This window comes from Athene noctua, chromosome 12 (assembly GCF_965140245.1).
Source record: "Athene noctua chromosome 12, bAthNoc1.hap1.1, whole genome shotgun sequence".
Classification (NCBI taxonomy): Eukaryota; Metazoa; Chordata; class Aves; order Strigiformes; family Strigidae; genus Athene; species Athene noctua.
Window position 1 is genome coordinate 17,527,755 of NC_134048.1, and position 27,830 is coordinate 17,555,584.

Here is a 27,830-nt window from a genome sequence, read left to right on the forward strand (position 1 = left end):
GGACAGGTACCCAAACAGCAAGTTCTGTTTGTGTTGTCTTTACAGTATCCTGAATTTGAAAGTCAGACACAAATGAACAGTGGTACTTTCAACAGAGCCAAACTATGCCTTAAATTCTCATGCAACTTAAAACGGGTTCCGGCAAGCTTAGCTGTTTGGTCCTAGAGTCCATATAAAGGAAAAAATGGTATCTCATGGACCATCTTGCAAGCTAGGGCATGGCATTATTTATACATAGCCTAAAATTCTTCAGTAAATCAACTGACCTCGGTGCAGACACCTAAAAATGACATTTCAGAACGTTAAAGAACTGCCTCTCATGCTGAATCTCAAAGATGGACATGATAAAGTATTTGTCCTTCCACAGTCAGGTGCTTTGTCAAGTTTGAAGTATCATCAGCAGAACAGCAGATCCCACTTGGCTTGGCAAGCAGCATTTTGTGACAGAAAACGGAAGGGCAATATCCTGCCCTTCAAATCTATTCTGAGAACACAGCATTACTCTAAAATCTGCTGCCTTTAAGGAATGATGGAGTTCAAAAACATTTTACTCAATTGTTTCACATCTCATAACCAGATAAACTATTAACAAACCTCCTCATACCATCCTCCACACAACACACAAACGAGATTATCAGGATCTTAGGAGAGCAGTTTCTCAAGTTACCAGCCAGGGTAAGAATGGTAGTGCTGGGAAATGAAATAATCATCAAGATAATTATTTCCTGCTACAACGTGCGCAACTTAAGGAAACTGCTAGCGTGCCATGTGCTCTTAGCCCCAGGCAGCAGCATGTAAAGAGAAACAGTTAAAAAACCCCACACATTTTGTTAAAAAATGTCCTTTCGAGATGTGCAGAATCAGCAGCTGCAGAGATCACAACTCCAAATCTTCATACTTGCACCCAGAACCATCCTTTTCACCAAGGAAAGCAGACTCCCAGGTCTAAGGGACACCCCTTCCATGTGGCACTGATGAATTTCTCATTCAGATTCAAGTCAGAGGTCACTGTTACACACAGCGTGTTGTACACAGGTCATTTCTTAATCCAGAAGTAAATCCCTTCTGCAAAGCCCCAATTCCAGTAGCGTGCTCAGCACCTCACACTTGCCTCTATGTAGCTAGTGTACACCCAGGAACACTAGAGCTTCAGTTCTGAGCAAATTAAAAAAATAAAAGAACCTGTAAACAGGGCCCTGCAGAGACAGCAAGTGTTCCCTGCCTGTATCCTCAATCACAGAACAAACTACCTACAGTCTCGAACACAAAAATTTCAGTTCAGCTTTATACAACAGCCTCATGCAAGTGTGCTGGTACTTGAATACTCCAGGAGTTTCTCCTGCACAAAAGGGCATAACGAAGCCTGGTTAAACGTGCAATGCCTTTAACCAAAAATACAGCAAAGGCAGCCCAGCTTCCAGTTCTGGTTCAGGTGATGTGAAATACTACTGTAAATGAAAGTCTTATTTATACACTATGAGGCCAGATCACACCAGTCATACATGAAACCCCTGCGCTTTCAAGAAAGGCAGATCATGAAGTTCTAAGGATCATTAAGGTTGCTGCTGACACTGTCCATGTGGCTTGCGTGGGTGCAAAAGCAGCCTGTGACAGATTTGACCAACTTCTCTCCACTTCCTGCTCCTCACAGAGCACTGGGACATGGAGAGCACTTCAGCAAACACCTCATTGTCTAGATTAAAGTGGAGGTGCTAGCAAGGAGACACACAGCATCTTACCCATTTGAGACAGCCCTGCAGCATTTTCCTTCCTGGAAGAGTCAGGCTACCTTGGTTATTAGAGGTTAGCCACCTTGTAGCTATTTGAGTTCAAGGCAGCTCGCTGAGGCAAACTGAATCATGACTTCTTCATAGTCATCTTCACCACTAGTCGCATGCAAAGCACTGAAGACCTTACACATTGAGGTTTTAACAGCACAGCAGCACAGAAACCAGAAGGGCTTGATGCTTACTAAAAAGTTTAAACAAAAAAGCCAATGTGACAACATTCTACAGTAGGTCTTTTCCATATACTGTTATTAGCTTGTCACAGAACCATCAAAATGCAAATATTAAGTCACTCTACATTTTGTCATGATGTTGTCAATATAAATTGCTTTTGACAAGTATTTTGTTACAAAACATTCCAGGAAAATTTTATGTAAATATTTTATTTTGCCCATCATCTTGGACAAGAACATCACTTTCTGGGTCAACATATTGAGAGTACGATTCATAGATGAGAACAAGCATACACTTCACCTTATAGCCTCTTAAATTCTTCACCGACATTCCTCAGCTCTCTCTTTCAAACCAGTCAGAACTGTCCAACTCCCACTACAAAAATGGTGTTTCAGGTTTATGGATGCTTTTGCAGATTTGGTTAAGAGCTATAAAAGCTTCTATTAATAAATAGCACTTTGATAAGTCTGAAGTGCAACCTGTTACTGCAGTCTTGGATTTAACATCAAGAACAATAGGAACCCGACAAATGAGATGGAAAAATATATCATGAACAAGGACACAGTTCAGTGAAAGACTTCCATTGCATACCTTTACCTCACAGTCATTCCTGATAAGAAAAACGCAGAAATTTTTTTTTTTTTTTTAAAAATACCAGTTACCACCACAAGAGGAAGCAGTATGTATTTCCAGTATGCTGGCTGTGAGAGCATACCACAGCTATTGTTGTCACAACTCACTCCCCTCCAATTCACTAAGATATTTAAGTCTTCAGGAACAGACTGTAAGCAAGTCAATGGCAGAAACATTTGTAAGGAGGGAAGAGACAAATAGCATAACAACTCTGAAGATGCAGATAAAATAGAACAGAAACCAAAACTCCACTGACATTTAGTACAACCTGGCTCAACCACTAAGTTTAGCAAGTAAGAGGCGAAAAATTACTGTTCTGAAACAAGTAATACCTATCTGCCCTCTGAGCAAGGGCAGCTTTGTTCTAGCTTTAAAGCAAGGAAAGGCCAAGAGAGATATATTGCATATGCACAGCAATTATATTAATAAATCAAGAAAACACGGAAACAATGAACCCTGACACAGATAAGCAAACTACCTAAGCAGCTCTTTTGTATTACCAAGAGCTCCTGAAGATCTGGTGTAGACTCAAAACTGCTGTTTTCATTCAGATGTTTAACACCACACATTATAGAAATAATACTGCTTTGTGCAGTACAATCTTACAGGGTCTCTGATTGAAATTACCCACTTTTTTTATGTTGTTTCACCTTCTTTCAGAAGCAGCAGAGAGCATTCAACATCTTTCTTAACACCAGGGCATACAGGCACCTTTTGCACTTCTGACAAAAATGGCATCCATCTACTTCAGGACTGGCAGAAGCAGGGATGAAATTAATACCTAAAACTGCAAAAATAACTCTATAACATACTGCAGTTTGAACTGTAAAGGACGTGACAGAGGTATTTCTGCTTTGGTTGTAGTTTTGCAACAATTGTAATGGGGCCTGCCCAGCCTCAAATCAATATCACTAAATTTCTACACCAAAAAGTACTTGTTTTCAATTATTTAAATCAGCCAAACTGATGAACAGAAGGTATTAAAAACTTCAGATATAACCACCTCTACCTAGTAAACCTAATGACTGAAAAACCTCTTCCCCTTGGAAAAACTCCAACATACTCTTAACTTGATAAAGCAAATCTAGACCTTTTTTATTTTTTTTTTTTAAAACAATTTGCCAAGACTGGAATGAGAGATAAATAGAAGGCACAACAATTTTGCTTTTTTTTTTATACAAATACAAACTAAACATGAAAAAAACTCCCTATTTCAATAAAAAATTTCACAAGTTCAGGAAAAGTGTTTTAAGAGTCAAGTTCTAGACATTTAAAACCTATCCCACAATCCAAAATTTTAAAGTGGTAAAACAGTAGTTCGAATTCCTTTCCGTGATCATGTATCAAAAGAAAAAAAGATTTTACAGATACCCATTATTCCACTTTACAGCGCCACAAAGGGAAAGGTGAATGTCAATTTTTCAAGTGGCAATATCTCCGGACCAGAGGCTGTTCATATGACCCTTAAAGAATAAATCAATAGTTTTGTTTTTCTGCCCTTGAAATACTTGTCAAGTACTATGCTTTCCTACAGGCTCTTGAACGCATGCACGTGAAATATTATTCCACTGACTGAAACGCACCCAAATTCAGTAGAAAGGGTGGGAGGAAAAAAAAAAAAGAAAAAAAAAAAAGAGACATTCCTTTAGGAGAAACCACCGGTACCAAAAAAATCCAGTCCGTAAGTTTGAGGTGAACAAGAAAATTCAGTTCTTTTCTTTTTAAAATCCACTTTTCCTAAAACGTTGTTCCACAAAGCTGGAATCTGGGACAAGGACTAGAAAAAAAATAATCACAAAACCATAACACAAACAAAAAGGGGCCAAAATAGTATCAAACGTAGCAGTCTATACAGGCTAGGGCCACATTCCAAGATACCCAAGGCTGAAATTCACAAATCTGCAGGAAAAAGGGTTTGCGCCACCATGTCAACATCCGTGATGCATTCACTGGCGTTGCCCGATCCCCCTTCCAGCTCCAAATCCTGGCTTCTGGGACATTCCTCCACGCGGAGGCCCTCGAATCCCACCTCCCAGCCCCCCACGAGTGCCTCCAGGTCCACGTGGTCTGTTATCTCTGCGGTCACCCTCCCTGGCAGCTCGTGTTTTCTTCTCCTCCACATTCAGGCGCACCTCTCCCCTGAACATGATGGGCTGCAACAAAAACAGAAAAGGTACTTTCATTAATGACTCACCAGTAACTCTTCAACATCAATTTCTGCAACCTTGTCTCATATCCTCCTCTACAGGAAAGAAAACTGAAGTGGTTTATGACTGGTTACTAGAAAAAGGTGATAGTCAAACTATGCATCCAGTCTGTGGCTTTACTGGAGAAGATATTAAAAAAAAAGAAAAAAAGAGATGTGACACCTGAAAAGCAGTCTCGGGCTTAACATTTAGCATTCTGACACCTTTTAGAAAAGGAATTGAACTATTAACAGTAACCTTCCATTAATACACGGCAATTCAGTCTGCCACCGTGCAGAGTCCCAGCTGATTTTTATTATGGCCTGAAGAACATCAGATCCTCTCTGCCACCACCTTCCTATACAGGCCAGTGAAGTTTTTTCACTTAGGTCAAGTTCTATTTTTTTGAACTGCAGCAACAAGTGGTCGTTTGTGTGGGATGTTGCAGCTCTGCTCCTTAATGCTCTTGCTTCAGTGAGGTTTCCCACAAACCTCACTGCAGACAAAAAGCTGAAGTCTGCAAGAATTCACAAGCTACAGGAACAAGGACTCACTTGTTTCAAATTATTCCTGCAGTTGCATAAACAAGAACATGAAAAAGATGATCCATCCTTGGCCCAGGCACAATGCTTTCTCATCAGATGGAAAGACTAGCCACTCACTTCTACTGAGCTGACTACAGAGGCAGAACAGATCTAAGCACATTGCCCTCCTCTAGCCATCAGCTGTGCTGGACAAAGATCGAAGCATCGTGTTACAGCCTTATTACCAAATCCAGTGTAAACTCCCACATTTCACATCAGGCAGCAGTCATCAGGTTTAGTTTTACTGGCTAAGAGTCTATCAAAGCTTTTAACACTCATTTAGAGCAAAGCTCATCCTGAAAAGAGTCCTTACTGTTTCAGGACATACATTTGCTCAAAGCACTGGACCCATCTGCAAAATAATTCACACAGTGGATACTACAAACAGAATTTAGTGCTGTTCAAAGCAGGCTAAGAGGTATGTTAAACTGCTTCTACAGGACTTCAGTTATACATAAAAAGTCTTATTCCAGAAAACCATGCTCATCCATTATATCTTCAACATTTACATGGGCTTGCAGAAACAATACTCTGAGTGCACCAACTATTAGACATTCAAAGTCTAACTTGGAAGCCAGCATCCACTCTCCATTACACAGAGTGGCACAGCTGAACAAGTAAACAGAGGCCACAAATCCCTCAGCTGAGTGCACCTTCAGTGTTCCCTGGACATGAAGTCCGGCACTCAGCTCTTAGTTATACCCCCACAACTGCAAGGAAACTCGAGTGAACATTTCTAGTTTGCTTCAGCAAAAACTCAAACATGCAAGTTTAAGTCACTACTGAAGGTGTTCACCTATTGCTGAAGCTAAGAAATGGCTTAAGGACCCACTGTCACTGTACTACTTGTTCCCACACTAATTCAGACCAAAGCCAACCAGATTTACTCAACCTACTTTTAGCACTGGTTTCAAATCACTTTTGACTTTACCCTAGACCACACTGGAACTGCCACTTAAGTAAGTATCTCTGTCAGCATTCCAATCTTGAATTGTCAGCTCCCTGCAAGAGTTCTAGGGCTGCTGGGCTTCATGTGCACTAACTCATCAAGCACTGCCACCAGTGCTGCCAGCACCCCACAACTAAAGGTGTCCTGCCACATGAAATATTCCAAACTGGGACTTAAACTCGAGGCTTAAAAATCTGCAAAGTTACCTTCACTTTAAGAACAGAAATACACTGGCAATACTGCTGTACAGTAAGGAAATAAAGAAAAAAAGGATGTCCCTGTCTGGTGAAGAGCTAAGCTGTAAGTAAGCACACTGCACAGCCGTTATGGTGCATCCAGATTCACTGCCTACCACCACACTGTACAGTCACGGGGTGCGCATTTCACATTAGCAACCACCGCTAACAAGCTGAGCAGGGACCTCCTGCCTTTGTTAGCAGAAATCCTTTTCAACATGCACACTAGTATAGCTTCTCCCTTTCAACCTCCTCTTCTCAAGCTCTCTGACAAAGAAATCTTGTCCACACAGACTATTTTGCCTTCCTGAAAACTATTTACCTGCTTCCTGGGTAGAGCTCAACAACTTCCCATTAGAAAAAGACTCTACAATGAATAAATTCATGTTCACCTAAGTTGTTACAAGCTAATGACAAAAGGTCCAATCTGTACAAAATGCTGCACAAGCCTTGTTAATAGGAGGGAAAGACATGATGCCTACTTTAATATGCTCAAGAAAGGCCAAAAGTAGAATCTTTTCTTGTTAATCTGAAAAACACTGCCTGTTATTAACAGACCAAAAACCACTGACTAATTTTATTTACCCTGCTGCTAAGGATCTTCTGAACTGGTTCAGGATCATCAAACACCACAAACCCAAAGTTGGGGAGCTTTCCACCACTGTTGATGCGGAGTTCAACAACATTGCCATAGCCTGCAAGAGAAAAGCCAAGTTCTTGGGTCATACATTAGAATGCTCTGTTGACCACGCTTATGGCTACAACCCCCAAACCCTGAAAGCACAGCAAAGCAACTAACTTACTTTGGAAGAAGTCTTTAAGTTCAGTTTTATCCACATCATGGGGAAGGTTCCCAACAAACAGCTGATGACTGTCTGGGTATCTCACAATCCGTCTAGTTTCCACATCGCCTTGTTCACCCTCACGAACTTGAACAGAAAATTAAAACTTGTTTAAAGAAAGAGACAGTCCCTCAACTAATAAAAAAACCAAGCCATGGTCAGAATTAGCACCTTATAAAATAATGAGAATTTACACTCTATTTATCCATTCATATATAAAAAAGGTAAGCATTCTACACTAGCAGGTTTGTAACTATTTGCTTTTTATCACCTGACTGAAGCCAAACACTTGAGTAGAAACCTAGATAGTTCAACAGCTAGGGAAATTCAGCTCTGAAGCTTGACAGACATTCAGACCAAGATCATCTAAAATAACCATATCCACAAAAGTAGAAATAATTTGCTTACTGACAAAATTAATGAGATTTTAAAAGCTTTAGTCATCATATTGCTTCCCCAAGACCAAATAGCAGAAAACGGTTTACTCTTTGTAGCTTCTCTTACTTGGTCTAGGACCCCTCTGTGGTGGGATGCTTGCTCGCTGCTCCCTCACTCGCTGATCCCTCTGAGGTCTCTGAGGTGGGGTCTGAGATTCAGGCTTTGCCTCAGGGCGGGGCTGTATAAATTCAAAAAGGGAGTTAACAGGAAAGAATCAGACCCAACAGTAGGGTTCAGCTTTTAAGAGCTCACTATCAAGCTGTTGATAAAGTAGATTGAAAATACAGGGAAAAAAAGTAATAATTCTTTTCACCTGGCACTAAGATGCATGTTAGTGCACGTTAGCTTATATGCTAAAAGCAAACATGTCACTTCAAGTCAGAATTTCAATAACCCCATTCACTGTTCTATATGATAAAGTGTGTCTGCCCAAAGTGCGGTGGCAGTTACACAGACTGTATTACACAAACTCATTCATGACAAAACCTCATTCACAAATAGGCAGTGGAAAAAGAAAAGCTGCCTCTTGTTAAGAGGGTGCAATCATTTTAGATGACAGATACATCCAGCACTTGCATGAACACTCACTGGTTTTCCTCCATGAGAAACAATTCTCTCAACCAAAAAGCCAAGAAAAAACATTTTTATGAATATCAGGAAAAGTCTTTGGAGTCTGAGAATTCAGATCATAAGCAAGCAGATTTCACTCTGTTCTTCCCCACCTCAGTTTACTGTCAGCCCACTGAGCACTTAAACTTCTCTAGGTGCTGGATTCATACCTGTGAGACCGGTACTTTCACAACATGAGGTGGTATTCCTGATACTGGAACAGCTCCACTGGGAGGGAGGTTCTTACTGGTTACTGATGCCCAGGAAAATGTCTTGAAAGAAAAAAAAAGAGGAGATCATAACTCCAGATGCTTTTATCCTTCTGAAATATATTTTTGATAGTACATACAACAGACACAGGATACCATTAACAAAATTTAATCTGTCCTTGAAATTCACTGTCCAGCCACTAGCAGTTTCCTCACAACTTCCTTCAAACATTTAAATTCAAAAGACTTAAGTGTAATGAGAGCGAGTCACACTTCCACCCTATCTCTAAATTCTACAGAGTTGAAATAGGACACAACAGCGGCCTAAGATCAAGCATAACATCAAGGTTAACTGAAGTACTAGTTTCCTGAATACCCATTTGTCCACTTTTGCCTCCCTTATTGCTGAAAAGGGACAAAAAGCCCCAGGTAGAAATAAAGTCACAGTTGACCCATTTTCCCAATTCAGTCTGTTGGTTGCAGTCTGTTCAGAATTTCAGCAACTGTTTACAAACAATCTGAGCCTCTCACTGCTGCCACAGTTCCCCTACCTACCAAATATACAAAGCCTTGCCGCAGCTCCTGGTATTTTAACCAACTAGTTTTACAACTAGAATTTCAACTACCTGTTATTGTACAGGAACTAATGGGAAGGAGGCAACTGGTCATGAAAAGAGTAATTCGAGAAGGGGGGCTTATAGAGCATGTAAACACTTCTAATTCCAGGTATTTTTCCTCTTGCCAGAGAGGATCACACTCTACAGAATTAGCAGGAAAGTACCGATGAAACCACCACATCATAGAAAAGAGCCATCCACCATCATTACCCTGGAGTCCTCTTGCACTGCAGGAGTTGGATCAGCAGGAGCTGGAGAAGGACTCTTTTCCACAGTCTCTTCTGGAGCCGACTCCTCTAATACCGGCTCAGATTTTTCTTCCTGCACCTCTGGTTCAGGCTCCTGTTCAGGTTCTGGCTCTGGCTCAGGCTCTGCCTCTGCAGCCGTCTCTTCCAGGTGTTCCTCAATGTCATTGCTATTATACAGCACCACAAAAATCAAAGAAAAGAGGTGGTATTGTATTTCATTCTATTACTTGGTAGTAAGGAATGCCATTTGTCCAACACAGAAGTCAGACGCATTGCGTTCAAGAGGAACAACAAGGCTAATCTGTCTAAATTAAGGCCACATTGCACAGGGCTGCAAGTTTCACATTGTTACACTATAGAGCAGCCAAAGCATTACATCTACTGAAAATGCACAGCCTAACAGCACTTCGGTTTCAGCTGCCCAATAAACAAAAATATTTTGACTGCCAAAGAGGAAAATCATGAGTAGCAATAAATTAATTTGATTTGTTCTACAAGCAGTCTGTATTACACAACACCTGACTTCATCTACTAAGATATTATTATTACCTGACAGCTTGCTCGTAATAAGCACCAGTATCATCAGGAACAGCCTCAGGTGTCTGCTGTCTTTCCTCAGGTTCCTCCCCTTCCTCCTCTGATTCTAAATGAAGTTAGGAAAGGAAAAACACCACACACATCTTTAGTACTTGTTTCAAATACAAGGCATCACCTTTCCCAGCATGTAGGTGAAGTGTCTGCCGAAGAGCACATGGGAAGCACTATCAAGATGTGACATGGAACATTTCCTTATACTTCTGCTATCACTTCGGTTACTATGTTTTGACCAAGGACAAACAATATGTTCCAAATCCTTCAGAGAAGCAGATTTATAGCCTACAAATCTGACCAAGACTGATAAAATAAGTCTTACTTTTCTTTTAATAGGATACAGAAAAATAACAATCACCTGCATGTCACAGTTCATTGCTGGAGTGCAAGGAAACTACAGGAAAGGAAAAAACCTGAAGAACACGAAGTTTAATGCTTATCTGCCTTCTCCAGCAAGATTTCCTCTGGTCTCGGAATGGAGTGTTGGTGTAGACCCAGAAACAAATACCAGTAGAACCATCCAAAAATTCATACTACTCACCCTCTGGAGGCTCAGTGTCAGAGTCACCAAAAACCTCATCTTGGTAGCGAAAGATATCATTGTGGACATAAAACTTGTTTGCAACAGAACCCTGGAAACAAATCAAAGAGAGGAACCATGTCAACTACATCAATTGCAGTAGTGTAAAAACTGAAATAATGAGAAAACAAGAACAGCTGGAGCAAATCATCCTTCCCACAAAAGATACATCCAAACTAGCCTCCTTCAACAAAATGTGTGTTACTGGAGGCAGGGGAAGGCGTGGGGCAGGAGGAAGATGGATAACACTAGCAAGGCAAGTATGCCTGGAACAATGGACAAAGAAATCATAGTAGTGCTTTTAATTCCAATAGCTCACAACACTGAAAAAGCAGGAGTGAGAACTTCCTGGGGTCTAAAGTATCCATTCTTAGCTCCAAGTCAAACTGAAAAATAAAGTGATGTTGCAATACACCTTTTTCACTATCATTTTCAATTATGTGAACTGATTTTGTTCAAAAAAGGTGTCTATTAAAAAAGCCACCTCAAATGCTCAAATACAAGAAGAAAGTCTGGAACCCATGTCTTCAATGACAGGAAGCATTTTCCTCTTTCTACTAGTTCTTTGTAGTAAAAGGACCTGTTACTATGAGGGCAAATCAAAGGTAAAATAACTTCCAAATGCTTAAACAAATATATGCATTGCAGATACCTAGTAGCCAAAAGTTAGGATATTTACAACTGTAAATATCCTAAAAAAAAGCCCTGTAACTGATTTCCAGGGTTAACATATGACCATACAGAAGTGGTGTAACTTTCTAAGGAATTTGCAGACCATTACTGCTGAATTCTGTGGCAAACTACCTTCCCAGTCTAACCATTCAGACTCCGACACTAAACCAGACAGGCCTCATTAATCCTGACACGAAACCAGCAGCACTATAACAACACTAGCACTCAATGCAGCATACCTCAGGTGCAAGTACAAATGTTTGCATGAATCTGCGCACAGGCTGCATGTTATTGGAGAGTTCTCCCATCACTTGGACTACAACACCATCATTGAGAGTTGCATGGGCATCCACATGACGAATCTTTGTGTGGCAATCCTTAAAGTTTAATGACAGCACCTTCTTGTGGATATCCTGTGAAAGAACGGTATACAGGTTATGCTGCAGAAGCCATTCCTGCTAAGGTAGCAGCTTTCAAAGAAAGCAAAACCATAAAACACTATTTCATAATATATCCCCTAACTCCAGAAAAACACTTGGACAAAGGGGGATGGATCACAGCTGGTATGTACCTCTTCTCAGCCACAAAGGTGAGAAAAAAGGCAAAACCACTAAGTTTAGGTACTTACCGACTGTCCATAGACTGCATCAGCTGGTTTTCCATTGGAATCCAAGCCACCATGGACATAGGAAGAGTTCTTTCCATAAAACCTGTTGTAAAGAAGTATTTTAACACTAAGCTTTGTTTATGCAAGAACACTGATCCCCTACATCAGAGTGCACTATGAATAACATACTCTCAAGCAAGTTTTCTGTCTAAATTATTTGGAATATGGCCATACAATTCCATAATCCTGTTAGAAATTTGCAGGCAGGGGGGGAATTTGACCAAAAGGGAAAACACAAAAGTTCTCCTGTGTAAACTGTAGAGTTCAGATATGTCAGATACCCAAGCACTAACAGGAGGATGGGATTAGATCACTCAGCTCCCCTTTTCTCTGGAGTCCCTAAAGCAGCATAATACCCTGAACACCCAAGATGCTGAAGGCTTCCCCTCAAGTTCTAGTTTAAAGCCTGAGCAAGGAACAATGGTATTTTTTTGTTCATCTACACCAAAAAAAAAGTACTGCAGTTAAATCTTCCATTTTATAACTCGGGGACTACAAGCTAAAATGTCATAAACATCATGGGACTGCGTTCTGCCAGCAGATAAAAGGCTAGAACTGAATTCCATGGCACACTAAGTCTTCCTCTGACCCAAACGGACAAGGTCAGCTGTCCACCTCAGTGGAGGAATACTGTGAGTAAGTGTTCCTGAGATTGGAAGAAGGAAGGTTTCAGAAATTGTTTGTCTAGCTACTCAAAGTACAGCAAAACAAAGAATATCTTCAAAAATGAGGTTAGTTCTAGCAATGTAGGATACCTGCCAAATCAAACAGGACCAATTTGTTTAAATAACAGATTGTAGTTTGCTGCTCATTCATAATTTCTCTGATTTTCCTTTAAGAAAGAGCTGCTGGTATGACTGCTGAGATATACTAATATACAAGCATACATAATTTTCAACATTCGTTCCCTAGTCAGGGGGTACTGTATCAAGATAAAACTACAAAAATTCATAACTAAACGACACTTAACCAACTTTCATTTATACTGATTACAACCAGAAGTAGCAACACATTTTGACTTATATTTTCCTTTTTGCTTAGAATACATGCCCAACAGCATTTCAGTAACAACCAGAACACACATATTTAAAGAATTCCTGTAATCTTTGTTATCCATGTTTTAACCCAGCTGATCAAAACTGAAAGCAAACTTCACTCAGTCTGTCTTGAGTAAAACAGATTTGAGTGTCCAAATTCAGCAAGCCACGTGGTAATAAGCTTATTCACCAATATTAACATGCAAATTAAAAAATTTACACCAAAAGACAGATCGAAGTGAAGCAGAGCTTTACCTGTGCAAATAGTCGGGTGCCTGGTTCAGCAGAGTATAGTACTGCCTCACAAATTCCCGCCCGACCAGCAGGGGACTTGGCTTCTCCATCACCATTTCTTTGGTCAACTGAAAACTATGGAAAAATCAAAAGCTTCGTTAAACATAAGCACTTCACATTGCTGTTCACATACTGATAGCATAAGCCACATAATCACAGTAGAAAGCATGCACCAAAACCCATTAGCTGTTTTACCACAGTAAGCAGTTTAACCAATGTGTTTTCAGAGTCATCAGTCTTTGGTGCTGAGGGCCACTGGATACCAAACCAGTGGTGACAGAGGGAGATTACCTCATGACATACCAGCATTTAACCATCCTCCATACGCTTAGTGAAAAGCGGGTAGCAAGCATGGTTCAAGAGGATTTACTAAGTGGCTAAGTCATTTACAGTCGATCCAAGTTCTACTTACCTCACTTGGCTTCACAATCAGTATTAAAAGTCAGATGTTCCACAGCAAAGCCTGTGCTAGTGTATTAGGGGCATTTTTAAAAGGTCAGAAAAAGTCCAATCTATTTTTATCAGCAGCACAGCACTCCTTGCTTGTGAGTGACAAGCACTGTAGAAGAATATTGGATTATATCAAAATTACTATGCTACAGACAAATGCATGCGGGTCTTCCGTTGCTTCCACCAAACTCAGCAAGTCACTTCTCACTTAAATCCAGATCAGTCAAATGAACAGCACCACCCATACCCAGGGACAAATCGATCTAGGTACCTGCTGCCTAAATTCCATGGATCTGTAAATTACAAAAATAAAGCCTTTGCAGGTAGATTACACAGTATGTCTATCTTCAGTCCACGTCAGTCAAAACCAAAGCACGTTCCTGGGTTTTCTTGCTTTCAAATATTCAGACACACTGTTTAAACTCATACAAGACAGGTTCAAACTGGTAAGGAAAACCACCAATACCAGAGCATATTGTTGCTACCTAATACAGAAATGAAAGTAGATTTTCTGCTTCATACTGTTATACCAACAGGTAGCAGAATGGGTGCTTAGCAGTTTTGCTGTTGATATATCACAGACTATATATGATAGCTAATTTTCCTTCAACTATTCAGGCCCTGCAGTGCTGAGAGTAGCTAAAGAGCTAGTGAAAGTGCTATTCGCAGTGAGTCAAGCAGATGTCAACCAAGATGGCATTAAAAGACCACATGTAGCTGCTGAAAGAACCTTCTCCCCACTATCCCTTCCCCTACACAACACCTTCCCAAACAAATGGTATTGCAAATTCAATATGTACATATTTCAGGTGTGTTGTGCAAATCAAAAGCTACACACCACTAACCTGAGCCTTCTAAAGAGCAATTCAGGAGTCATCATTTAGTTATCTGCTTTTATTTAAGACTGCACAACTATAAATAGCTTCAAGAAGTGGCAATATCAACAAAAAAAAAAAAAAGGAAGTCAATCTAAGTGGTCCTCTAGCACAGACTAATCCAGATGGAGTCCACAAAGTTCATGCCTAGGCAGTTAACAGCATCCTGTGTCCTGGGTAAACAGTTGCCCACAACTATCATCTGAACAAAGCAAGAGGAAAAGAAAAACAGACTGCCTCTCCCGTGTACTTGTACTAAGCCTTGATCCAGTTCATCCAAGGATCTTATTTGACACTTCCATTACATTTGCTGTATTTCAGAGTAGGCGGCCTTTAAGTGCTAAGAACAGACAATGGACTATGGCTTCAAAAGACAGAGGTGACCTACCAGGTTAGTGTTATTACAGTGACAGTTTCAAATGCCTACCATAGATAGGCCTGCAAAGGAAGTTACAACCCCACTGCTGGATGTACCAGGAAGGCAAAACAGAAGCTCCAAACCCCAAAGAGAAGAACATACAAAAAAAAAAAAAAGACAACATGCAAGCCAGTATTTTGCATAAAACTAAGTCCAAACCAACCTGGCAAATTCCCTATCTCAAACATACTCTAATGAAAAGACACAAGGCAATGTTTAACCACACTGGCAGAACATAACAGTTAATATATTTGAGGATGTGATCACACCCAACCCCCCAGCAATGGTCAGCATGCACTGCAGCCAGCTTTGTTGGAGACACAGTACACAAATTCCTATCCTGGGAGATACACAGATTAAGGTTCAAAATAGAAGATATAACTAGAATGCTATTAATACGACAACAGGAATTGCTGTAGTTTTGCATACACTGATGTGTTTTGCTCTACTTTTAACACAACCATACACACTTTTTTTTCACCTTTAAAGTTTAAAATAAATGCAAAGTCTACCCACTCTGGTTTTTAAATGTACTTTTTGTAAGTTTAAACACAAGGGAGAAAGATCTGTCAGGCTCCAGACATGTACACACAAGCTCCTGCTCCTTCAGTAGGAAGTGTGTGTAAAACCACCATACTAGGAAATACTACATGATAATGCCCAGAAAGGGTAACACCAAACATGACCTAGAGCTGAAAAAGGCTTTTCAATACATTCAGAAGCTTTTGGTCGTTTGAGGATGTTTTCAATAGCTAACCATGCAGAAAGTGATATTCCATGGTTGGGTCTGGCCCGCAGAAGTGCTCAGATTCTGCAGACTGATTTCATTTTAGGAAGTTCCCAGTATCTGTGGTTTTGAAGAAGCCTTTGAATTGTAAGCTTAATGTATTACAGATACAGATGTCCAAGACTGAGCAGTCTGAAGTGACAAAAAACCTTTAAAGATATGAACTTCTTAGCCTTCTAGTGCATGTTAAATGAGATCCCCACAAAATATTATCAGACAATAAGAAAAAAAAACACACATAAAGAAAGGCTAAATTGTGGTACCACTGCCGATTTCCTCATTTAGCTTTGTTTCATGTCAAGCAGTTGTGAAGTTCTATTAATACAAGGGGCAGGACGACCCTAAAGCAGTGGGAGTAGAAATGACAGACAAACAGGACTCTCACACTTTTAGATCCAAATGGCTTAACTGACAATGCAAGACTTAACTGCTCCACAACAGTTAAAAAGTTTGCCCCTGGGCTGCGAGTTTACAGTTAGAAAGCCAGTCCTACCACATCCCCCAAGATCACCATTTGGAACATGACAAAAGCTCTATATAAAGAGCATAGACGTGTTGCTTGTTTACTCTTTTTTTTTTTTTGGGTGGGGGTGGGGGTGTATAGGGAATGTACAGGGGGTGCATTTAATTTCTTTGTAAGGACTACTTTCCCCTGGAATTCAAGCTTATTCCTATGGATGCCAATAAGCACATTTTCTACTCAATTCTATTAAGTGCTGAATCAGGTTCTTTTGAGAATTATTTTCAATTGCTTCTAGAATATGAATGTACAAAGCTTGACATCCTCGCATAATGGTAAACTGTTAACCTGTAGCACTTAAATCTCAACAGCTCCTTCACCAAAAGCTCTTTCAGATTTTTCTTCAGTGAGAGAGTCCTCACCTGTGTTAACCCACTACCACCTCATCTTAAATGCTGTTGTGAGCTGTCCCAATGCGGTACTGAAGACATATCGAAAGCGAAGTGGCTTGTGCTGATTATGTCTGTCATATTTACAGCCTAAAAAAAAATTTTTTTTTAAATAATCAAAGGACTTCCCTACTTTTTCACTAAGGGTGAAAAAAATACCAATCAGAACTCTTAACATGGAAAGAGGAATAGGAGAGTGCCCAATTCTCATTAAGCGGATCTGCAAAAAAATGGGAAAAACCTTTACGTGACCTAATCAGAGGACAACAATCTGTTTTTACTCCTGCTGCACCTGCTGCTACACTGCCAGTTGCCATCTGTTCTTGTTCTCCAGCCAGCACAACCTGAATGATAGAAGCCAAGCATCTCCAGAGAGAATATTTTCTCCCTAAAACTCCCAAGCAATTTTTTACTCCACTATTCCTCAACCTAAAAATAACTGCAAATATTTTATACTGCATTTTTACTGCATGGAGCACAATACTTCCAAATGCTTGAACTGTCACTACATTACTCCTGACAGAAGCTTATCCACACATTCTTGTGTCAATTGAGATAATGATGAAAGGGTGAAAATTGACAGGAAAAGCTGAAAAATCAGTGAGTTAAGATATATTCATAAAGATGCAGTCATATTAATCCATCCATGTAAAGCAAATTGGATAATTCAAATTATAACAAATACACTAGAACAATTCTGCAATATAACTGAGCCTTTTCCTTAAGCCAAGAGACTTAGGGGAAGACAAATACCTCCTTTACAGTGGTTATCACCTGGCTGGTGGAAAATTCCACCATCTGTTACAATGCTCCTACTTGGCAGAAAATCAGTGCCAGGCACTGAATTACTAAAGTACAGTTATGTAAATTAGAGCCATTTATGTAAAATCTGTATTAGTAAATTCAGATTTAGGTCCATAAAACCTATTAGCGTATTAGTATTCAGAAAAATAATGGACTCAAAGGACACCCAACAGCCAGCACTGGTTAGTATTTTCTCAAATTGCTACACAGTGAAAGTGAACTAGCCACTGCTGTTTCCATTTATTTTTTTTTAATTTTTCAAATCATACAAGGAATTTGTATGTTGTATGTTGATACAAGGAATATGTATCATACAAGTCTGATTCTTGTTCCTACTTGACTTCCTACACAAAAGTCTCTCTCTAATGTACATCCCAGTGTTCAGGCTCTCATGACAACCAGTGACTGCAGAACCCGCTTAGCCTGATGTAACAAGCCAGAGGACCAGACTCCACTGAAATAAAACACAGAAGTCTGAAAATCCCAAACTTAATTTCCTAACATCTGTGGCAATTTTAAACATCTTTTGTTAAGAAAAATGTCAGTACTAACAGAAATACAAGGAAAATTTACATTGAAGTATATTCTAAACAGGCTATAGTTTGTTTTTAACATTATCCTTATGCCTTTGTTCTCTGCCATCTTCATTTCCGTATTTTTGACTGGCATTTCAATATAAGAAACTGTTTCAGAAAATCCAGGGTTACTACAACACATTATAGTTCTGTGTGATTGGAATATTACACAGCAGATACAGAGAACAACTCCGTAACAGTTCACACTATCTCTTTGGGCTATTCACCTGCTATGAGGTGACCCATTTGATACTACATTCCTGCCTATCTCTACAAATCAGTAGTTGACAGAGTACCAAAACAGTCATGTTGCATGTGTGTCCCCCTTTTAATTGCAGGCTTAACTAAGATATTCTCAGAGCTGTTACAGCGTTTCCAGCAACTTAATCAGCTCCTATGAAATACAATACATTACCTCTAACTACACAAAAGCAACTCTGATGGTACAATTGATGTGTTACCCAGACAAAGATATTTTTCCCCTTTAAATCAGAATGCCAAACTTTTCAAGCAACTCTACTCCCTCATTTTGATATCAATTAATTCCTTAACATAAAAAGGCTTTTTCAAAACTTAAGAAAAACCCAGAGAAGCTCACATGGAAAAGAGGCATCTGTATCTAAGCACATCACACTACAAAACCGGCAAACATCAATTTTGCCAGACATTAAAGGTCTGGTCAATAGTTAATAGGATTGCATAATTAAGCGTCATTTGGGATTTCTCCAAGTTGCCTAGCAACAGGTGAGAGTGTTCAAAGACACAAACCATTTATCTACATGGAGTAACCACCACTATAAGCAGTTACTACTGCTGCTTTGGACAAAAGAAAAATAAGTCAGTACAAATCAAATCATGACAAAAACTCCTAATATGTCTCCAACAAGCATGATACAGATTAAAAGTTAAAACAAAAGCAAAACAATTTGAGTTAATTCCAACTCTCTATGCATTTTACACAACCAGCATCTGCTAGTGCTGCTGACTAACCAAAAAAAAAAAAAAAAAAAAAAAAAAGAGAGAAGCTGGTACCTGTGTGAACTATGATACAAAACATTACAGAGTGAACAATGAAACACAAGCTAAACTTGCATCACTAGGCAAATTCCAGTGCCCATCTCAACCAGGTATTTATATTGTTACACCAGCTTGCTCTCAAGTAGCAAGAGTAATTTAAACCTTTTCAAGGAAATGTGTAATTAAAACACTACAAGATACCAGATACACCAAGATGTAAGATACCCCTCTTATTTTAGTAGACTCTTAACTATCTGTGGAAGGAAAAAAAACCCAAAAAAACAAAATCCACCAAAACCAAGACTACCCCGTTGTTGACATCAAGCCTAAATTATTAAGTGCTGAAAAAACACCTCAAATCAAGTGGGCAACCAAAGTCTGAAAACACTAGTCTCCTTTTAAAAAAAAAAGGGTCTTTTTACTTGCCTCCCACTGGATGCAGCAATAGACAATGTCACAGGGAACAGTGTCACAGCAATACAGCCTGTATTTTATACAGAAGCCATTACAGAGAATTGCCTGCCTGCAACCAGTTCAACTTTTTTTGTATCTGACAGGGAACATATTTTGTCTGAAAAGTTATCTTAAAGGTAGCAATATCTCACAAACAGAAAGGTGCTTGGAAGTCAGAGACTGAAAGCTAAGCGATGGGGTAACTTATCCAATAAATATTGAAATAGTTGAAGATCAAACTGGAACAAGTTGTGATGTTACCAGCATTCAACTCTTACTAGTTATCTCCTGGAAACACTGAGAAATTCTGTAAGATACACATATTCAATAGAAACACCCAGAAGCAGACACTCCCCAACTGAGATCAGAGCAGTGTGAAGTGCTAGACACATCACACAGAGAAGCCTTTATTAATCTTCAAAACCAACACCTAAAACATTGATCTGGATCCTCAAACTTAACACAGTCGTTTCTCCATTCACTACAGCAACTACTGTCTACTGTATGACAACCACACAACCTACAAAGACAGGCCGTGCTTAAATTTATAGGGTGCTTGGTGTTACAAGGAGCTGGATCCTAAAAAAAAAAATAATCATGGAGCAACCAGAATGCTGCATCCTTGGGCAAACAGCTTTCTGTACTTAATTGTCCCGACACTGAAGAAAGGCAGAGCGTTACCTGAACCCCCTTCTGAAGCTCTCTGGGATGCACCAACAAGGGCATTACAGAAAAGCTAGACATTACACCAACAAATGGGTAAGAAAAATCAAGTTAGAAGCTTAACTATTTTCTAATCGAAGTACCCAAGCAATCAATCAAAATTTAAGCACAAGAAAAACATTTTCATTACAAGATTAAAAAATAATTCAGGATTGCCTTCAACACTGCCCATGCTAGTACTGAAAAACCCCTCTGCTTGCCAGTGGCAGATGGGAAGCCTTACTCAGCAGCAATGCACAGCCCTTTAAACACTATAAGAATACAAATAAACAAATCATGAATCGCAGCAGAGCTGTCATTCTAGAAGTCAGCCTGTGTTTTTGCTAACAAACCTAAGTGTGATCCACAAGTTGATGGATATGATGGAGTCTGCCAGTTTGCAGACAAAATTAAGAACTTATTGTATTGTTCAACTCTGCAAAGCAAGAGACAAACTGAAGACTTCTACTGCTATTATTCAGAATCTGAAGGAACAGTGACCATTTCAGAGAAATATAATTTCTAGAGCATCAACCTCAAAAGCAGAGAAACAAAATGCAAAGTCTACCTAAAGCATAAGTTAAGGTAGTTGAGACCAGCATCTCTACCTGTACAGTAAGGAATGCTCATCTGGGGAAGGAAAAAGATACTAGATACTATTGCTGTAGTAGTTAGGAGCATAATGGTCCAAAAACTAACAGTAAATTAGGTCCTGTTTAAGAGAGGAGGAAAAAAGAATCTGACCAATATTAAAAATCTGGTATTAAAGGTAAGTTATATCATAAAAGTTTCTCACCAAGATGTTTTTCTTGGGATTCTCCCCTCAAAACACTTTACTCTCCCTGAGTGCAGGGCCTATTTTGGTGTGGGTTTGGGTTTTTTTTTTTTTGCTTCTTTCTTTTTAAAGCAGTCTCAAACTGCTACCAATTTTCTACTTTGTATCACACAATCATCACTTCCATTCAGCAACAAAAAACCCCAGCAATTCAAAGAAGAGGAAGAGGATAGCATTATTGCAGAGCAGCACAAGCATTTGAGTTCTTGCTTAGAAGTAGCAGCAAGAAAGAGGTTTTATTCCAAGTTAATGTTTGTAACAGCTGCGCTATGCCTATGACCTAGCAAGGGTCACTTTTTAGTAGCCAAATACATGGAGTTCCCCTTTAGACTGCAGTTCAGGTATTTAGCATTACTTTTTGGAAAGTTCTGCTGTACAGAAGGAAAATACTCAAACTTAGAAGATACATATCTAAGTTCTTTCTTATGTTACAAACAGATCAGCACATCAAGTTTCACACGCAGTTTATTACTTACTTTTGTTTCAATAATACACTATAGATTTATGATGGGGAAGTGAAATTTTTGTCTATTCTCAGATGTCTCACTATGGCTTTGCATCCCTCAAGTCACCAGAAGTCACCAGAAGTTTCCTACTCATTACAGAGAACTGATAGAGAGTAAGCAAGGTGAAAGCTCTAGAACTAAACACACAAATTTAAGTTCCTTTATTTAAGCTTTATTGCCTAAAACCAAAACAAAAAAAACCCCCAAAGAATCAAATTAAACATCTTAATCTCTGGTACTTCTAGATGCCCAAGAGGCAAGAGAGCTCTGGATTGATAGCTACCTTGCTAAATTCCTCCTGTGGCAGGACTTTGCCATTAAAAACAGACTTGCACATTCTCAGAAGTACAACCTGAAGCTCAATCACTATTTGGGGATTTTTCATGAGACAACTTCACCTGCAATAGGTCTCAGCATACAGGTCAGTCAATATTTTTTTATTTTTAAAGTACACATAGTCAATTTGATCATCCTCAGATAACAGGTTCCCCCAAGACAGTCACAATAGTCCGTACGTGCACTAATTCCTTTAAATTCCTTTGTGCATTTCCAGAAGTATAGAGTTCTCAATCACTGAAAGTAGGTATATTAGGTGAACAGCTCCAAAATGAATGGAACATGCCTCATCCCCTCTCTTTTTTTATATCAGAACAGTTCTGGGAGCTGCTCATATCCTGCTTCAGTTCGATAGAAAAAAACTGAAAATAAACTCGCCACTAAAAAAGGGTAAGACTGCTGCTGTAGAGGGACCTGCTGCAACATTAAGCTAAGATGATCTGTCCTGAGCCTAACTAGTAACACTTCATATAGTCACAAAAAGATAGCTATGTTGCATTTAGCATTACAGAAGAAAATGGCCCTTGTGATTTGACAGAAGTCCAAAATTAACTCCTCTTGAAAATCCAAGTTCACTCAAAATACAAAGCCTTAAGAATTCACAGAAATATTCCTACACTTTGTTTTTTAATAATGCTAAAATCAGATTTTCCTGAATAGGCTTTCTGCTACACCTGGGTGAAGGACTTTTTCAATTCTAACTGGACATATGCCAACCTCATTTACCATACAATCAGAAGCTATGTTTTTCTGTGAAAATACATTTTAGCCATGCAAATTTCATTCTAAAAGGTGGTAGGATAGTGCTAGTCTGAATGGCTCATTTACTTTTTTTTTAATATGAAATATAACAGTCAGCTTTATGCTCTCCAGACCACTTCATGATAATGTAGCTACTTAGACACTATGATTTTGCCATTAGAACAGGTTTTGTTTTGACATCCAAGAGCTGCTCCAACAACTCGATGAAGTTGGCAGCAGGTCCAGTCGTCTTCTCTTAGGTCTGCAATTTTTCCATCTGGCTCCACTGCAGCTTCTTAAAGTAAAAAGCAAAAGTTACTCAGAAGAGGCAGATTAGAACACCTAGCTACACAGACATTACAATGAAATTCAGTATCACTCCCACTTGGATTAAAAATCACCAGTATTAAGATTTAACAAAATATTTTCTGCATGCCAAGCAACAGATACGTGTAAAGAGAGTCAACTCCTTCACCTCTACCCATTTTAGCCACAGAAAACTCTTAATCTCCATATACCAACTGGATCCTAGCACTTAAAGACTGATCCATCATGGTATCGTTACATTGTTAGACACTTAAAAATAAAAGAGAAAGTCAGCCTAATAGCAGAAAAAACAGTAGAGGGCAATGCAGAAGAAAAGGGGAGATGGCCACCAGTATTTTAGAATGCAGTATTCCACATTTGCCTCAGCAAAGAATCAGGTTCATAATTTGTATATAACTGACAGCTCACAATCTTCTAGCTCTGAAAGCAGTACTCCACCAGCTATGTCCTTCTGGAAGAGGTCCAAACTTAATATAGCAAAACAGGGACCTCAGACCAGTGCAACATTCACCACCTGCAAAGTTTTAGGGATTCTTTTAAAGTAGCTAAAGATCAGACTTTTTAATTGTCTCTTCTTTTTTTTTTTTTAAATTACTCAATGAAGTAGCTGCAGATTATCAAGTCTATTAGCAGTCTCAGCAAGAAGTTCATAATTACTTCAACTCTGGAAATTTTACACAGGCACCTGTAAAGAAGTATCCAGTCTTCTAGACACAACTATCACTTTCACCTTTGGTTTGTTTCAAGTACAGCAGACCACAGCCAGCATTAACAGCTAGCACCATGCTGCCAAGGCCCTGCTCTACTATGATTCTTCATTTGTCACGTTATTTAGATGAAAAGGCCCAGGTTCTACTATTAAAAACTAGAATAATCAGTTCAGATGTTTTCTAACTCAAACAGGCCATCTATCCTAATCTTATGAGTGCTCAACAGGCACTACTGTTACAAACAAATACCAGTATGTACTTACAGTAACATCTTTGCTTTATTTTGCTTTCATTAAAAAGTATTCCCACTGTAGATATTCCCCTCACAATTTGCAAGCCAAAAAAAAAAACCCACTAGCTTTCTCAACCAACAAAGAGTCTGCTGTTTTATCAGGTGCATAAAGATTTTAAGTTTGAACATCTCAATTTTAAACATAAGAGTATCATCAGTTGTGTTGAACTCTATTGTGCCAACAGCAAAATGAACAGCAGAGCAGTGGTCTTACAGTCACAGGACAAACAAGTCCTCTTACATGTTTTTGTTGTTTCTTTTGACTGTAAACGCAAAGAATCCCTACAGAAGAACCCGATGTTTACACTTGACCCAGACAAAGGAAATCTTGTCCATCAGGTCTTCTACCTTAACTTTAATCATGTTTTCCAGCCTTCAACTTCAGGAGTTCGCACTTATAAAAAAATACAGCCTAGCAAAAAAAAAGGTAGTTGCCTAATTCACACAAGAACTGGAGACCGCTATTTAGCATCTGATGAACACATGATTTTTTTTTTAAATTAAGACTTACATTTAAAAATAGGATACACATTTGCAAAGGTTCCAATGTTGACTTGATTCTTTTTCTAACAGATTTTGTATAATTACACTTTTTAGAATATTTTAACATTACCTTTCAGGCAAACTAGTCCCTGGAACATGTGATGCTATCAAAAAAGTTGAGAGATCTTCATCATAAAGATGCTCTGTGACTATTCAGATATAAAACCTTAAATATAAATATACTTAGAGCCAGCTTTCAATTTAGCTACATATTCCATCTATTAAGCTTTTTTTTGTAAAGCTAGACTCACAACACTAAGTACACTGACTGAAACACCCCAGGAAAAGGTAAGTTCAGTTCACAGGATGTGAACATGCCACCGCCAGTATCACATAAGTATCACGGAACTGTTTAAGAAAATCATTAGGCTTATTCTGTACAGAGAGGGAATAAGGAAAATGAAAACTTGGTCAAAGGGATTATTTCAGAAAAGGTTTAAAAAGCAGTTTTTGTCTGTCAACTTCTGCACTCCCTTCTCTTTAGGGCACCAAGCTAAAAAGTCCTGTTAGCTAAAAAACAATCCAACACACACCCACCACATTTGATTTATGGCACGTGGAAGCATTAGCTTTCAGAGCTTGATAGCAGTGTCCACATTTCCTAAAGCTGTCACTCCTGGCTTGTGAGAGCACAGGCTAGACAAAAATAGCATACATTGGAAACATGGCGGCTTACTGCAAATGTTGCTTTCAACCAATCGTGAAAAAAAAAATATCATTTTCTTTAGAAAGCATACTTATTGTATGTGTGCAACCCTTAACATAAAAGGTCACCAGGTAAGCCACTGAGAATTAGTAACACATTAGATCACCTAAATCAAGACTAAAATGTACCTGAAAGATGTATGGAAGCCTTTTCTCTGGTGCTGCTCCAGCAAGTATATCTAGGGCGTTACAAGAGGCTGGAAAGTCTTCATACAAGCACTAGTTCACATTTAAATCTTGGCTTAATCTCGGATTCAGCCAAGGTCATGCGGTAAGTAAGTGTAAGATACACACTCTCCTTCTGACCGAATTATGACTCCCAGCATCTATAAAGTTAGAGCAGGGAGACGCCTCCGATCTGATACACCGGCACGGACGACCTCACTATGTGAGCAGCCGGTATTACTCCCTCAATCTACAGCTACAACTAACTATTGAGAGGTTATCTCAGCTACACGGCAGTCTTTGGGCCGTCTCATACCTAACCCCCACCCTCCTCAAAAAAAAAAACCCAAAAACAAACCAGCAAACCAGCGGATGAAAACACACCGGTCTGTAAAACCGAGAACAAAGCTCGCAGCTCCACATCTCGACTCGCACAATGAAGGCCCGTGAACAGCCGATCCCCCCCCCCCTCGCCCCCGCCGCAAATAACGCTCTAAGTAACCGCTGGCCCAGCGGCGCACCACCGTACCCCGCTCCCGCCCCGAAGTCTCGGAGAGCGCCGCGGGACCAGGAGGTTCCTCCCGCCCGAGGGCCCCGCTCCAGAATCCCACAGGGGGCTGCGAAAGCCCGGCCGCGGGGTCGGACGGGAGGGCGCTCGCCACAAAGCGCCGGCGGGACCGGGCGGGCCCCGCTCGCGGGCGCAGGAGAGCGGGAGGCGCCTCGGCGCCGGGAGCCCGGGGGTGCACCGGCAGCCCCCCTCCCCCAACAGACCGCGGCCTACCGCGGGGTGGGGGGGGCGCCTCAGGCCAGGCCCGGTGCGTGCGGCCCACAGCCATCCCCGGGAGGACACGACCCCGCCGGTGGCTCCCGCCCGCTCCCCCTGCGGCCGCGGGCCCTGCCCCTCACCTGCGGGCGGAGCGGGACGGGAGCGGGAGGCGTCGCTTCACCACAGGCCTGCCCGGCGGACGAGAAACACCTCACGCAACGGCGTGCTCTGCCGCCGGCTAGATATATCCGGCGCGCAGCCTACCCCAACGGTAGGCGGATCAGCCAATCAGAGAACGGCGGTCCTTCGCTCGGATGTTAATTGGCTCACAACAGGAAAAGAGGCGGGAGAACAGCTGAGAGTCAGCTCAGTCTACCAACCATACAGCCTGGCTCCGCGGAGCAGTAAGAGTGACCGACACCTAGCAGAATCAATAGGCGATGGCACTCCCGCTGTCGGGGTGGGACGAGACCTAATGGATTTCCCCGTTAGCCAATAGGACGACGCTACCCGCGCTGCCAGGCGCGAAAGGCGGGGCAAGCCTGACGCCGTAGTATGGTTGAACCGCAGAGCAGCGCCCTTGAGAAGGTGCTGGTAAACCCCGTTATAGATCGGGGCGGTCCCTTCTGTGCGGCACAGAGCGCGGCAGCCAATAGGAGAGCGCGGCTGGCCCTGACGGACAGGCCACCTCCGGCGTTCTTAAAGGGACAGGCAGCCCGCCACGAGGGGCGGTGTTCCGCGCCCGGCACCACCCCCTGCTGGAGGAAGGGGACGGCGCCCAACATGGCGGCGGGGCGTGTTGGCGGGCTGTTGCTTTCCCCAGCCCCCTCCAGGGAAGGGCCGCAGATCCAGAACAGTGAACAGGCCGTGGCCTGCCCCTCTGATGGCTGCGCCACCTCCAGCTGCTGCCACCTCCTCTGCACCACAGGTGCTCACCCAGCCTGAGGCCAGGGCATCCATGGTCCCAGCACAACTGACCCTCTCACCTGAGAAAAACCACCAGTGGGGGTGGATAAAAGGAGCTTTTCACGCTAAAGGGCTCCCGTGCAGCACTGCACCAGAAACAGGCAGAAGGCTGTGGTCAGCATCTCCAGGCTGCTCTTCCTTCACAACTTCTGAGTAAAGCAGAGATGGATTGTCTGCCCCAAAGGAAAGATAAGCCAAGCAAGGACCTTTTCTAACCCACCTCGCAAGGCAAAGTAGTCAGGCAGAGGAGAAAAGCCTCGAAGCTCACAGATCCTCACCACCAGCAGCTGCTGGTCCAGGGAGGCTGAGGAGAGCAGGAGGCTGAGGGAGCAGACAGTTGGCCTGAACCAGCCAGCTCCCAGAAGGCCATGGTTTTCCACTTGTTTGTGTCACATCCCATCCCAAACGTACCTATGACATGAAGCAGTCAGAGATATATTTCACCATGTAAAAGTAACTTCTTCCCCACCACCATGTCCCTAAAAGCTGCCTAAAACCCTCCCTGCTATGTCTTGCAGCTAGAGATACAGCCAGTGGACTGGCATGGGGCCATGCTCAGCATTAATATCCTTTCCCCACACACACCCTGGCTATT

The 27,830-nt window shown here is 41.0% G+C and overlaps 1 protein-coding gene across 2 annotated transcripts; it reads right to left on the bottom strand.

The window, feature by feature from the left end:
• Nucleotides 1–3,664: 3,664 nt before the first annotated feature.
• Nucleotides 3,665–26,523, bottom strand: G3BP1 (G3BP stress granule assembly factor 1). 2 transcript variants are annotated; one of them, XM_074916206.1, is made up of 12 exons: nt 26,410–26,523; nt 13,315–13,428; nt 11,984–12,065; nt 11,595–11,768; nt 10,645–10,735; nt 10,062–10,155; nt 9,475–9,679; nt 8,609–8,710; nt 7,896–8,007; nt 7,353–7,478; nt 7,135–7,244; nt 3,665–4,747 (listed from the first exon to the last, which is right to left on the bottom strand). In XM_074916206.1, exons 2-12 carry the CDS (start codon nt 13,407–13,409, stop codon nt 4,541–4,543), a joined length of 1,398 nt encoding a protein of 465 aa, XP_074772307.1. In that variant the 5' UTR covers nt 13,410–13,428; nt 26,410–26,523; the 3' UTR covers nt 3,665–4,540. The 2 variants fall into 2 exon arrangements, with proteins under 2 accessions (XP_074772307.1, XP_074772306.1); XM_074916205.1 differs by having other exon boundaries at nt 7,135–7,265.
• Between the last annotated feature and the right edge of the window lie 1,307 nt (nt 26,524–27,830).

Excerpts from the sequence above, each read along its gene's own strand:
- G3BP1 (XM_074916205.1), bottom strand. The coding sequence starts at position 13,409 with ATGGTGATGGAGAAGCCAAGTCCCCTGCTGGTCGGGCGGGAATTTGTG. Across the intron at positions 12,066-13,314 it reads GCACCCGACTATTTGCACAG|GTTTTATGGAAAGAACTCTT; the intron begins GTAAAGCTCTGC and ends TCTTTACAACAG. Across the intron at positions 9,680-10,061 it reads TATTACGAGCAAGCTGTCAG|CAATGACATTGAGGAACACC; the intron begins GTAATAATAATA and ends GCTGTATAATAG.